General features: G+C 49.1%; 1 protein-coding gene across 4 annotated transcripts in view; it reads left to right on the top strand.

Moving 5' to 3' along the window:
- The first annotated feature begins 8856 nt into the window (after positions 1-8856).
- The window catches only part of CLSTN1 (calsyntenin 1), a 93796-nt gene continuing 88361 nt past the window's right edge, over positions 8857-14291 (top strand). Inside the window, exon 1 of one of the 4 annotated variants that reach the window (XM_030805599.1) lies at positions 8857-9748. In XM_030805599.1, the coding sequence (XP_030661459.1) occupies positions 9658-9748 (91 nt within the window). In that variant the 5' untranslated portion in view covers positions 8857-9657. Of the gene's footprint in view, positions 9749-10106; positions 10387-14291 lie in introns of those variants that run through there. The other 3 variants (XM_030805597.1, XM_030805595.1, XM_030805596.1) reach the window with 3 other exon arrangements.

Below are 14291 nucleotides of genomic sequence, written 5' to 3'. Positions count from 1 at the left end.
CATATAGATGCTCTTTGAAACAGGGAGTATACTTACAAATGCAAATGCTGATGTGCTACATGAAAGTAGTTATGATAGCATCATCATCTCCTTAGACTTTCTTTCTTTTTTTTTTCTGAGACGGAGTCTCCCGCTGTCACCCAGGCTGGAGTACAGTGGTGCGATCTCAACTCACTGCAACCTCTGCCTCCTGGGTTCAAGCCATTCTCCTGCCTCAGCCTCCCAAGTAGCTGGGATTACAGGTACCCGCCACTACTCCCGGCTAATTTTTGTATTTTTAGTAGAGATGGGGTTTCACCATATTGGCCATGGGTGGCCAGGCTGGTCTCAAACTCCTGACCTCAGGTGGCCGCCTGCCTCAGCCTCCCAAAGTGCTGGGATTACAGGCGTGGCCACTGTGCCCAGCTCCTCCTTAGACTTTTCTTTTCTTTTTCTTTTTTTTTTTTTTTTCGGAGATGGAGTCTTGCTCTGTTGCCCAGGCTGGACTGCAATGGCATCATCTTGGCTCACTGCAACCTCCACCTCCTGGGTTCAAGCAATTCTCCTGCCTCAGCCTCCTGAATAGCTGGGACTACAGGCGTGTGTCACCACACCCAGCTAATTTTTGTGTTTTTAGTAGAGATGGGATTTCTCCATGTTGGTCAGGCTGGTCTCGATCTCCCGACCTCAGGTGATTTGCCCGCCTTGGCCTCCCAAAGTGCTGAGATTACAGGCGTGAACCACCGCACCTGGCCTAGACTTTTTTTTTTTCATATTTATTTATTTATTTATTTTTGAGATGGAGTCTCGCTCTGTCACCCAGGCTGGAGTGCAGTGGCACGATCTCGGCTCACTGCAAGCTCTGCCTCCCAGGTTTAAGCAATTCTCCTGCCTCAGCCTCCTGAGTAGCTGGGACTACAGGTGCCCACCACCACGCCTGGCTAAATTTTTTTTTTGTATTTTTAGTAGAGACGGGGTTTCACCGTGTTAGCCAGGATGGTCTCGACTTCCTGACCTCGTGAACCGCCCTCCTTGGCCTCCCAAAGTGCTGGGATTACAGGTATGAGCCACCACACCTGGCCCAGCCTAGACTTTTCAAAGTAAACCCACATATATCACCACCACCACTGTCATCACTGTGAGAGCAATCACCTAACTGGGCATCTACTTGTGTCAGACACTGAGCTCAACGCTTTATCTGTATCCTCTCACTTAATACAACAATCTAAAGGAGATATTATTATTATTATTATTATTATTATTATTTGAGATGGAGTTTCACTCTTGTTGCCCGGGCTGGAGTGCAATGGCGTGATCTCAGGTTCAAGAGATCTGCCTCCCAGGTTCAAGCAATTCTCCTGCCTCAGCCTCCCGAGTAGCTGGGACTACAGGCGCCCGCCACCATGCCCAGCTAATTGTTGTATTTTTAGTAGAGACAGAGTTTCACCATGTTGGCCAGGCTGGTCTCAAACTCCTGATCTCAGGTGATCCACCTGCTTCAGCCTCCCAAAGTGCTGGGATTACAGGCGTGAGCCACTGCGCCCGGCCCAAGGAGGTATTATTATTATGTCCATTTTACAGGTGAAGAAACTGAAGCTCAGAGTGATCAGGTTGTCTGGTCTTTTCTGCTAGTAACTGGAACCCAAATCTATTTGAATCAAAGCCATATAAGACATTCCTCCTTTTTTTTTTTTTAACCACCTTACCCAACAGCCTCCCCTAGTTCCAACATATTATGATAGAGCTATGGATAGAACCCAGGTCTCCTGACTCTAAGCTTGGTGCTGTTTTCTCTGTGCCGTTTCCTCTGCAGTGTAGGGGAAGCCGTGACCCTTCTGCCCCAGGCTTTCCCTCCTCTCTTGCTCCTCCCTGCAAACCCAGCCCATTCCCTTGGCACTGGGGTGCTATGTGTGGACAGGCATGTCGTGTTTGGCTTGTGTATCCCCAGAGGCTAGGGATCACGTTTGCCTACATGTTGTGTGTGCTGTATAGTGCGTTGGGGTGTATAATTCGTGCTGCAGAATAAAATAGCCGCCGCCTCCCCACCACCACCACCACACACACACAAGAGACCTCCCCCAGCTGCCCATCCACAGAGGGAAGGGGAACATGCTGTGTGTTGCCTTTGGCTTTGCAGTGGGAGGGAGCATGAGCACAAAACCCCAATCCTCATCCCACCTTTCAGGGTGCAGACATGAGCTGCCTGGCCTCTGGGGAAGGTGAGGTTTTCTTTCTCTGGAAATTCACCAGCCAGCAATAGCTGATGCTTCATGCTTGGGAATGCTCTTAGTTCTTCCTTTGCAAATGGAGAGCCATAGAGAGCATTAGAAAGAGTCTGAAACAGGCTGGGTACAGTGGCTCATGCCTGTAATCCCAGCACTTTGGGAGGCTGAGGTGGGCAGATCTCCTGAGGTTGGGCGATCGAGACCAGCCTGACCAACATGGAGAAACCCCGACTCTACTAAAAATACAAAAATTAGCTGGGCGTGGTGGTGCATGCCTGTAATCCCAGCTACTCGGGAGGCTGAGACAGGAGAATCGCTTGAACCCGGGAGGCGGAGGTTGCAGTGAGCCAAGATCATGCCACTGCACTCCAGCCTGGGCAAAACTCTGTCTTAAAAAAAAAGAGTCTATCCTGACTCCCTGGAGACCACAGAAGTGCCTCTTCTTCTTCTTCTTCTTCTTCTTCTTTTTCTTTTTCTTTTGAGACAGAGTCTTGCGTTGCCAGGCTGGAGTGCAGTGCTGGGATCTCAGCTCACTGCAACCTCCGACTCCCTGGTTCGAGCGGTTCTCCTGCCTCCGAGTAGCTGGGATTACAGGCATGCACCACCACACCCAGCTAATTTTTGTATTTTTAGCAGAGACGGGGTTTCACCATGTTGGCCAGGATGGTCTCGATCTCCTGACCTCGTGATCCGCCCGCCTCGGCCTCCCGAAGTGTTGGAATTACAGGCGTGAGCCACCGCTCCCGGCCTGAAGTGCCCTTTCTTAAGTTAGGGTTGCTGCCACTGCCCGAGTAGCTTAAGGCTCCTAGCCATGAACAATAATGGGTGCTAGTAACAGCAAATGCTGGTCAACACCTGCTTCTAGGAATTGGCCCTGTACTCTGCTTTGCGCACATCACCTCATCTCTTCCTCACAACCACCCAGTGGGGAGGGCTTGTCTCTGTTTTACCGATAGAGATGCTGAGATTGGAGAGGTGAAGGGCCTTACCTAAGGTCACACAGGTAGAAAGAGGCACAAATGGCAAAAGGTACAAAAAGGCTTCACTGCAGGCCGGGCGTGGTGGCTCACGCCTGTAATCCCAGCACTTTGGGAGGCTGAGGCAGGCGGATCACAAGGTCAAGAGTTTGAGATCAACCTGGCCAACATGGTGAAACCCCGTCTCTACTAAAAATACAAAAATTAGCTGGGTGTGGTGGCACGTGCCTGTAGTCCCAGCTACTCTGGAGGCTGAGGCAAGAGAATTGCTCGCTTGAACCCGGGAGGCGGAGGTTGCAGTGAGCCGAGATCACGCCACTGTGCTCCGGCATGGCCAAATGGCCAACAGAGCGAGACTGCGTCTCAAAAAAAAAAAAAAAAAGAGACTTCACTGCAGCATTCTGTAAAAACAAAAAATTGAAAACGACCCGTCAACAGGGGAAAAATATTCCTCAATAAGGGGCACTGATTAAATAAACTCTGGTAAGTCCAGGCGGGACAGCACTACGAAGCTAGGAAAACAAACGCTGAGCCGGGTGTGAGGGTTGCACACCTGAAGTCCCAGTGAGTCAGGAGGCTGAGGCAGGAGGATCGCTTGAGCCCAGGATTTCGGGGCTGCGGTGAGCTATGATCAATGATCACCACTGTACTCCAGCCTGGGTGACGGAACAAGACCCTGTTTGTTTATTTATTTATTTATTTAAAAAAAAGACTGTATGTGCTACATACTGCAATGGAGTGATCTCCAGGATGTTTTATGAAGTAAAAAAGGCAAGATACAGAGTAGCAGGTATGATTTGCTGCCTTTTAGCTAAGAAAAGGGAAAGACATATATACAACTATTTGCTTGTACTTAAAAAAAAAACACAATGGAAAGATAAACTAAAAATAGAAGAAATGGTAACCCATAAAGGAAGGAGGATATAGGGAGGAGGAAACAGGAATAGATCTAGATTTCTCTGAACAGCCTGCTTTCTAGATACAACTTTGGAGCCATGGAAATATATATATATATATATTTTATTTTATTTTATTTTATTTTATTTTTTGAGACAGAGTTTCACTCTGTCACCCAGGCTGGAGTGCAGTGGCACGATCTTGGCTCACTGCAAGCTCTGCCTCCCGGGTTCATGCCATTCTCCCGCCTCAGCCTCCCAAGTAGCTGGGACTACAGGCGCCCACCACCACACCCGGCTAATTTTTTGTATTTTTAGTAGAGATGGGGTTTCACTGTGTTAGCCAGGATGGTCTCCATCTCCTGACCTTGTGATCTGCCCGCCTCGGCCTCCGAAAGTGCTGGGATTACAGGCGTGGGCAACTGCACCCGGTCCCTATTTTTTTTATTTTTTATTTTTTATTTTTTTAGACAGAGTCTCGCTCTGTCACCCAGGCTGGAGTGCAGTTGGCTCACTGTAACCTCTGCCTCCCGAGTTCAAGCGATCCTCCTGCCTCAGTCTCCCGAGTAGCTGGGATTACAGGCAACTGCCGGGCTAATTTTTTTTTTTTTTTTTGAGATGGAGTCTCGCTCTGTAGCCCAGGATGGAGTGCAGTGGTGCGATCTTGGCTCACTACAATCTCTGCCTCCTGGGGTTCAAGTGATTCTCCTGCCTCAGCCTCCTGAGTAGTAGCTGGGACTACAGGTGCCCGCCACCACGCCTGGCTAATTTTTGTATTTTTAGTAGAGACTAAACTTGGGGTTTTGCCAGGTTGGCCACGCTGGTCTCAAACTCCTGACCTCTGGTGATCTGCCTGCTTTGGCCTTTTTTTTTTTTTTTTTTTGTATTTTTAGTAGAGACCAGGTTTTGCAATGTTGGCCAGGCTGGTCTCAAACTCCAGACCTCAAATGATCTGCCCGCCTTGGCCTCCCAAAGTGCTGGGATTACAGGCATGAGCCACCGCACCTAGCCCAATATTTAATATACTATAAAGCAAAATTAAATTGAAATTTTACCAAAAAGGAAGAAAGTGGACAGAAATGGGTTTGCACCATTCTGCCCAACCAGAGTCCTTGCTCCTAAGCACAGAATCATTTTCCTTCTCGTTAATTATCCCTTTTAACAGCAACGAAATGACCTGGCGGGCCCACGAGAACACAGAGATGGGGCCACACCTTGTACTTTCTGGGGTTCCAAGGGGGACCCTGGTGGTGGTTCCGGGTGCTGTGGTTCTTTCAGTAAAGAACTTCCAGGAGTTTCTAATCAGCTGCTTTCATCAAGATTCTCATAGCCTTCTCCTGCTGCTGCCTTCAAGTGGGTTTGTTCCCGAGCACATTATTAGGAAAGCGGCTATAATTGCTTACCTGCCTCCGGCTCTGCTCCACAAACACCCGCCAAGCCCACACTCTGCAAAACAGTAATAACATGCCCGTCTGAGAATGGCTCCGTGGCTCCGCATCGCCACATTGCTGGCTAAGAGCGTTCCTGCATGTGATCTCATTTCATCCTCACCGCAACTCCGGGCCTGGGAACTCATGTCCCCAGTGAGGAAGTCCAGGCTTGAGATCGGCCTCAATAGTCGGAGGTGGCAAAGCCAGGGCTTGCTCGAAGCCCCACCTTCTCACTGTTGGGGAGCAGGCTGGCTCCAAGCTGTGGAATCCTGTGCAGGGGTTATTTTGGTATCTGTGGGGTAATTTCACACTGAGGCTAAGGCACCGTTTTGGGTTCAGATGGACATGAAATTGAATCTCAGGGATCCAACTTTCTAGCAATGTACTCTGGAGCAAATTTGGTATTTTCCTCATCTGAAAAATAGGAACAATAAAAGTACCTTTTTTTTTTTTTTTTTTGGAGTTGGAGTCTTGCTGTGTCACCCAAGTTTCAGTGCAGTGGTGCCATCTCGGCTCACTGCAACCTCTGCCTCCCGGGTTCAAGTGATTCTCCTGCCTCAGCCTCCCAAGTAGCTGGGATTACAGGCACCCACCACCATGCTTGGCTGATTTTTGTATTTTTAGTAGAGACAAAGTTTTGCCACGTTGGCCAGGCTGGTCTCAAACTCCTGGCCTCAAGTGGTCTGCCCGCCTCAGCCTCCCAAAGTGCTGGGATTACAGGCATGAGCCACTGTGCCTGGCCAAAAGTACCTTCTGGAAAGTGTTGCTGGAGTTACAGATGATATGTTATTGTGATATGGTATCAGCAACAGTCATCTCAGAAGGTGCAGCATCTTGGAAAATTTTCTTGTGTCCGCTTCATCTACTGTCTCAGATAGATTCACTATACATTCAAAAGTACAGATCTTCCTCCACCAGCTAACAAAGCCACCTCCTTATCCTCAAGTCTGTTCCCAGTTCAGGACGGGCCTAGGTGATGCCTCATTCCCCATGGCTCCAGGGCCTCTGATGCTGCCACTTTGTCAGTGGCTGGCTCAGCTCAGGCAAGGCCCCTCTCCCAGCTAACCATAGCATAAGCCTGAATCGATCCCCATCTCAGGGCCATTTGGAGGATTAACTAATCCATCATGGGGGAAACCTTTGAAATGTGCCAGTGTGGCCGAGGCTATTGTCAGGCAGAGCAGAAACTGAGTTTACTGGTTCCCCCGTTGCCGAGACTTTCAAGCTGAGGCTTGCGGCCGGACTCACTCTCATGTGGGTGAAATCCCAGCAGGTGCAGATTGCACTGAGCTCACCAAGCCGTCTATCTGCCCCACCTGACGCTGGATCTTTTTGATCTATCTCTGTTTCTTTAGGGGACAGTAAGGGTGAGAAGATAAAGGGATCAGGATTCCAGACGCTGAAGAGCTTTTGTTTGTGTTTTGAATAGAACTGAACACATTAAATTTCCCCTCTTGGCATCATCAGTCTATGGACTGAAAACATAGTTCTGAGATTACACCTTTCTGATTTTTATGTTTTGCAAATCTCGAAGGTCCCTGGAAATCTACAGGGTACATCTTTTTTCCCCCTGAGATGTGATCTCCGTAATAATAAAACCTAACTCAGCAATTCATTGAGTTCATCACTATTTATTGAGTACCTACTGTGTTCGCTGGTATACTAGAAGCACAGAAGCCTTCTTGAAGGGAAAAGGAAACTCGTGTATCTGGAAATACCAGGCTCTATGTGGCACTTTCATTTATTTGCCACATAGAGCCTGGTTATTTCTAGATCTATGTGGCATCATTTCATTTAATTCTCACAACTCTAAGAAGTAGATATTGTTCCATTTCGCAGGTGAGGAAAGAGATTCTGAAAGTTCCATAACCTGTCCATGGTCGTTTGCATTCGCAGAGGCCAGCACTGAAGTCCAGTCCTGTCTGACTAGACCATCTGGGTCCTTCCCACTAGAATACAGTGGGGAGGAGAAAAGGACACTGATGGATTAGTCAGTCGACAGCACAGGCAGCAGATTATAAAGCTGAACTGTTTGGTTAGAGCAGCTGGGGGCTGGAGAGGGAGGGCTGGCAGGAGGACTTCCTGAAGGAGACAGCCCAGAAGCTCCTTGTAAGGACCTGAGGCTCGGGTACGGGTGGAGGAGGAAGTGTGATGTTGGCCCTGGGAGGGGAATGAATAAGAGGAGACAGTGGCAGACAGCATGCCCTGAGGTCAGCTGGGTGGAGGATGGGAAGCCCGGCAGAGATGTCTGGACCTGATGAGGTGGCAGCAGGGAGGCACTCAGTGAGTTTATAACTCCAGGAGGGGCCGAAGCAATGGCAACACCCATGGAGTCACCAGGGGAGAGGATGACTCAAAGCCTTGGCTGGAAGGAGTGGTGGGTGTGGCTTGGAGCCTGCCCGGGCCAGGCAGGTGCTTTGGGAAGGGTCCAGCCAAGGAGAGTCCGGTCCCTCAACCCAGGGGAGGGGGAGCAGGGGAAGGAAGGAGAGACATTAGCAAGGTGGAATCTGTAGGCTCTGGTGCAGGACGCTTACAGGGAACAAGGCTCAGGGAGTTGGATTCTAGATTGCTTTTGAAGCCTTCCCCAGGTCACATCACACCGCTGTTCCCAGCCGTTCCAGGTCTTCCTGTTGACTGTAGGATCAAGTCCATTCCCCCAATCTGACCTCAATCTACATTTTTGGGCTCTTTGCCCACTAGTCTCCTAAATAAGTCCTCTGCGCCCCACAAACCAGCCTCCTCCACCCCCACCTGGAGCAATGACGTTCATGGATAGCTCCTCCAGCAGTCTCGAAAAATGAACATTTTAGGGTTCCACTTTTTGCTGTTGGTGTCCCCCTAATGCGAACATCCTGTCCTTGAGGGCTGATTCTTTTTACAATAGTTGTCCCAACGGGGGAAGTCATTTCACCTTTCTGACTTAGTTTCCTTATCTGCAAAATGGAGCCAATAGTGTCTCATAGGGTACAGTGCCTGCACACACGCCCATCCACAGTTGTTCCAGGCCTTTCCTCCACTGCGGGGGGTGCCAGGGGTCCGGAGGAGAGGAGGAGGGGGCCGCTGGACGCTGGGAAAATGGGAGGATCCCAAGATCCCTGTAGAGATACACGGTAGAGGGGGAGGGCTTCTCTGTCCTCTCTATCCATTCGGACCTCCGCATTTCTAAGAACCAGCATCGCACCATGTCACTGAGAAAAGAGCGCGCACACCAGCCGCCTTTAGAAAGTCACAAGTAGATTCCTTCAGTGAATTCAGGACAGACTCCCTGGGGGAAGGTCCCGGGGCGGGAGCCGGTGCGGGTAGTGCTGCGTGGCCCTTAACTGTTTACCAGGCGCGTTTCGCTGACCTCGTCTCCTGAACCCCCTTTCGTGACCCCTCTCATCACCTCTACTGGGGAGACGAGGACCCCGAGGTTCTGGGGGGCGACGCGACCTGCCCGAAGTGACAAGGGTCCTGGGCCGCACTCCCCGCCGGGGTCTGCGCTCCTCGGCGGAGCGGGTGGGAAGGATGAGTCCTCGGGGTGGAGAAGAAGGCGCGGGTCCCCGGGTACCACTCACCCGGCCTTAGGAGCCCGGGAGCGCGCGTAGGGACGCGGAGTTGAGGCTCTCCATCTGCGGCCTGGGAAAGGGATACAGTCCCCCGGGTCCCTCCCGGCCGCGCGGAACCCACCCCAGGCGCGTCCCCGGGGGCGCGCGCTCCAGGCGGGGCCGACGGGCTCGGAGGCACGCGCCCGCTGCCGGGTCCGCCGCGCGCGCTCCCTCCGCTCCCCTCCCCCGCCCCTCCCGGGCCCGCGCGCTCCCCAGGTCCGCCGCGCGCGCGCCTCGCGTCACTCCCCATCCCCGCCTCTCCCGCCGCCACCCCGCCCCCGGCCGGGTACCCTCGCCGGACCCGAGAGAGAGCGCCGCCGCCATCTTAGTTGCTGCCGCTGCCTCCAGCAAGGCGCTGCTCCGAGGCGGGGAGGGCGCCGCGTCCCGAGCGCGCGGCCCAGCGACAGGGCGGCGGCGGCGGCGGCTCCTCCTTGGACCCCCGGAGCTCGCCGCGCCGCGGAGCAGCCGGCCCCAGGCCCCTAGAGCCCCGAGAGACCCGAGAGCTCCGAGAGCTCCGCTCGGCGTCCCGCGCGCCTTCCTGCCGCTCCCGCCCCGGGCTGGCGATGCTGCGCCGCCCCGCGCCCGCGCTGGCCCCGGCCGCCCGGCTGCTGCTGGCCGGGCTGCTGTGCGGCGGCGGGGTCTGGGCCGCGCGAGGTAAGCCCCGGGGCTGGGCCGGGCCGCTGGGTAGGTGCGGGATTCGGGTCCCGGTGCGGGGATTCGGGTCCGGGTGCGGGAGTAGGGACGGATGCCGGGATTCGAGCCGGGTTCGGGGAGTCGGGTCCGAGCGCAGGGAGCCGGGGCAGGGCGTGGGGTTCAGGTTAGCGGTCGGGCTCGCGGAGCCGGGGCCAGGGCGCAGGAGACTGGGCGCGCGCTGCAGGCGTCCCGGGGAAGCCAGGCTCCGTCCCGGGCGGGGCACCTGGGCCTGGGCCGCCCCTACTGCAGCCCATGGTGGTGGCTGCGCTGATTTGGGGTGACGTGCAGACGGGCCGAAGGGTCAGTCCGCCCTGCTCAGCGGCGCACGCAGGCTGGGGCTGCACCCCTGGGTGAGATGCTGTGTGTACGTGTGCTCAGATGTGCATCAGGCGGGGGGTGCACGCACAGTTTTGGTGTGTGCTTACATAAGAGCCCACTCCTCCGCATCCCGTTTCCAAGATCCCGATTCTCCGTTGCTGCACCGCGGACACCACGACTTCGCCCCTTTCCGCCTCCTCCCAGGGTCCTTCAGACGTTGTCTGTTTCCAGTGGAGCCGAGGCTGAAACTTCGTGCTTCCCTCCCACCTTTTCACCCAAAGGTGAAGTCGCGATGAGATTTGCGACCGCGGGCTCACCCAGTGTTAGAAATCTCCGTCTCTGCTACCCCTGGTGCCTTGGTGCAGTTTTTCTGACGGTCATTTAGACCGTGGAGGGTTAGATGTCCTCTACAAAAACGAGAAACCTCTCTGGTTTTTTAGGATTGTGGGACAGAAATTATTTTATGTCTCGGTGGGAAGTAATATTTCTTGGCTCATTTATTATTAGCTTTTAACCTTCATCCACTTAACCTTTTAAAACTTGCATGCCTCTGATATTGACTGGTCTTGCCAACGAAAAGCTTACGCATTGCAGATACAGTATTTGCTTCTGAGTGGATCTTGAAATCGTAAACATTTTCCTTGGCCTTAGAGCAAAGTAATCTAGGTGTAATCTATAGAATCTACTGCAGGCTTAAATCTGTTGTTCTGATTTTTTTTTTTAATCAAAAGAAATTTTGGGGAGGATTGATAGAAATCTAGATGAAATGGTCATATTTGAATTTAGCAAGTTTTAAAAAAATTCTCATTTTCCCTTCCCTGGCGTGACATAAGGAGAGAAGTATGGTGTTCACGAATTAAAGGGCAGAGGCGGCAAATGCATCTTTTGTTCCATGTTCCTTTCTAAACATCGAGAATGATAAACTTTGAATACTTCTTTTATTTCATTTCTAACATTCTGTTGACTCTGTCAAATTCAGATCTTAGTCACTAAGTATCTCATTGCTGGCCATTTGATTTTTAAAAGTAACATCAAGCTAAGTTTGAAATGTTCTTTCCAGATGTGGGTTGGAGGTCTGAAACTAATATATCCAAGAGAAATGTCAAAGTTTTGCTTCTCTTGGGGAAAACCCACACATTTTAAAAATATGTGCTTGGATTGGGTATTTTGGGAACAGTTTAAGTATATTTAGTTAAGTCAGCGATACCATTTCTTGTTAAAATTGGTGCTTTCTTAAATAGCACCTACATTTGTTAGTCATTATTTAATTGCCTTGGTTACTTAAACAGCATACATTTCAACTTTGAATATCTTCATTACCCGAGACCGACAGAAATCCTGTGTGAAAGGTGTGTTGACTAGTTGAGTCATTTGTAATTTGCTTTCTCTAAGTTTTTCTTGGTGCGGTTACAGTAGTTCAAGATTCTTAGCCTTCAGAATAAAGGCATTTTACACATCAGTTATTTGGTCGCATTTGTTTTTTTTTTTTTCAGGTTGCAAGTTAGAAAATGTCTTGGAATTATTGCATGAAATGCTAATAAAAACAATTTCATTTCGAAACATTACAAGTGAATTTCATATGTAAATTTACAGTTTGGAGACACTCTGGGCTCATTTTAAGAGATCATTTCAACTAATATTTGAATTTTTTACTGCTGTAAGGCAGTACGACGTGAACTCATGTTCATGCTGTAGCTACCTTTAATAATCGTTAATGTTAGATTACGTACAGACTGCTGGAGAAAATGATAGATTTTCTAATATAAATTGCATCTTGACTCTTAGTTTTGTAGAGACCCTCAAATTTTAGTTTAATTATAGCTGTAGTTCTCAAAAAACATTGTGTAGAGCTGGGTGCAGTGGCTCGCGCCTGTAATCCCAGCACTTTGGGAGGCCGAGGCCAGCGGATCACCTGAGGTCAGGAGTTCGAGACCAGCCTGGCCAACATGGTGAAACCCCATCTCTACTAACTACATAAACATTAGCCGGGTGTGCTGGTGGGCGCCTGTAATCCCAGCTACTTGGGAGGCTGAGGCAGGAGAATTGTTTGAACCCAGGAGGCAGAGGTTGCAGTGAGCTGAGATTGCGCCACTGCACTCCAGCCTGGGTGACAAAGCAAGACTCCATCTTAAAAACAAATTAAGTAAGCCAAAATATTAGAAGAAATATTTTTGGCATGCCCTGGATGGTCATGTCCGTCAGCTACCTGGCTTCTTCATGGAGATCAGGAAATAGAACAGTGAAGCAGAGAAAATAGAAAGCTTATATGAATATTTAAAAAATGCAACCATGTAATGCATTTCGAAGCCACATAATAAATAAAATTCACTGTTACTTTTCCATTTGCACACGGGCTTAGTGAGGCCTCTCCTCACCATCCTATTTGAAATCATTTCCTGAACCCCTAAAATCCTGTTTCCCTGCAACACTTTTTCTTTTTGCATAACACTTAGCCCATTCTAACATGCCTTGTTGTTTACTTATTGAATTGTTTATCGTCTGTTTCCCCTCAGTAGAACATATGCCCCAAGATGGAAGGGTATCTGCTTTGCATATGTTTCCCGTCACCAGCACACCAGAGGCATGCCAGTATTGTGTGACTGAATGAATGAATGGGTGGATGGATAACAGCATTTCAGTTTAGACAGCGTAGTAGCTTTGCATCCTAATTTTCACTTCACAGATAAATGCTATATACTGAAAAAAATTACATAGTGTAAAGCAAACTTAAATTTTTTTTTTTTTTGAGACAGAGTCTCATTCTGTCACCCAGGCTGGAGTGCAATGGCATGATCTTGGCTCACTGCAACCTCCGCCTCCCAGGTTCAAGAGATTCTCCTGCCTCAGCCTCCCCAGTAGCTGGGACTACAGGCATATGCCATCACACTGGGCTCATTTTTGTATTTTTAGTGGAGACAGGGTTTCACCATGTTGGCCAGGCTGGTCTGAACTCCTGACCTCAAGTGATCCGCCTGCCTCTGCCTCCCACAGTGCTGAGATTACAGGTGTGAGCCACTGCACCTGGCCCAAACTTAAATTCTGCAGTGTGGATATGGGAATTCATTAGTGGGTAAATTTTCAAGGATCATGGGGCCAGCCTCGGTGGCTCACACCTGTAATTCCAGCACTTTGGGAGAACTATGCAGGCAGATTGCTTGAGCCCAGGAGTTTGAGACTTAGCCTGGGCCACATGGTGAAACCTTTTCACTACAAAAATACCAAAAAAAAAAAAAAAAAAAAAAAAAGAAGTTCAAGGATCCATTCTGTTGGTTGCAGTATTGGGGATGTTAGATCATGAAACTCTGTCTCGGCCTTTGAAGGCTGTAGCTCTGTGGCTACCCCTGTCAGTCCCTTTAAAACAATACTGTAATTTTCAGCTTTTTTGGGAAGATGGTTTCTTAATTTGTTACCTCGTTTCTCAGAAGTAACAACGTGGAAAAAAGTCATTCGAATATAGACCTCAGTATTACCCATAGTCTAACATTTTTAATACTGAAAGTAAATAACATTTCTCAAAGGAGGCCTATAACTGCTGAAGAAATAATAAAATACGAACAATTTTGAATATATTCCAATTTTAGAGCATTAACTCGGTTAACTGGAACTTTCAGTTAGCTGGAATTCGTCCTTTGGCTGGATATTTCTTTTGGGAGAAAAAGCATGAAACCAAGCAGTTTTATAGGAATTATTTTCCAAAAGGAAGGTTTAGGAGGTCATATCATACATTATCAAATACTGTGCCAGTATTTGATATTTAAGCCAAAACCAGCAACTAATATTTCAGTTTTAGTTATGAAGAATATGACCAAAAAATGAAATTTTTGTGGGATGTAAAATATTACATTGAAACTAGAAAATGCTCTAATTTCATAACACTAGCTGCAGGACCTAGTGAAGCTTATTAAACCAAGTCTAAATGTTTAAAATGAGGAAGCTGAGATATGTTAAAATTTTAGAACAAAGGAAAAAAGTACTGAGTTATTTTTATTGTTGCTTTCTGAGACAGGAAAATATGTTTTTAGTTTTTTTTTTTGAATAGAGTTTTCATTTATAAGAGTTGAAACAAAATAGAGATCTGATTATCCTAAAAAACCACCAAGAGTCTATTTCTTATGTATTCTGGTTGAGGGCTTAGATCATTAATAACTTGTTTTTTCAGTGGGTCTTAATTTGGTGTGAAGAGTTG

Source organism: Nomascus leucogenys, chromosome 24, assembly GCF_006542625.1.
Source record: "Nomascus leucogenys isolate Asia chromosome 24, Asia_NLE_v1, whole genome shotgun sequence".
NCBI classification, from domain to species: domain Eukaryota; kingdom Metazoa; phylum Chordata; class Mammalia; order Primates; family Hylobatidae; genus Nomascus; species Nomascus leucogenys.
Note: the sequence above shows the minus strand (reverse complement) of the source record. Positions and strands in the feature narration are given on the sequence as shown.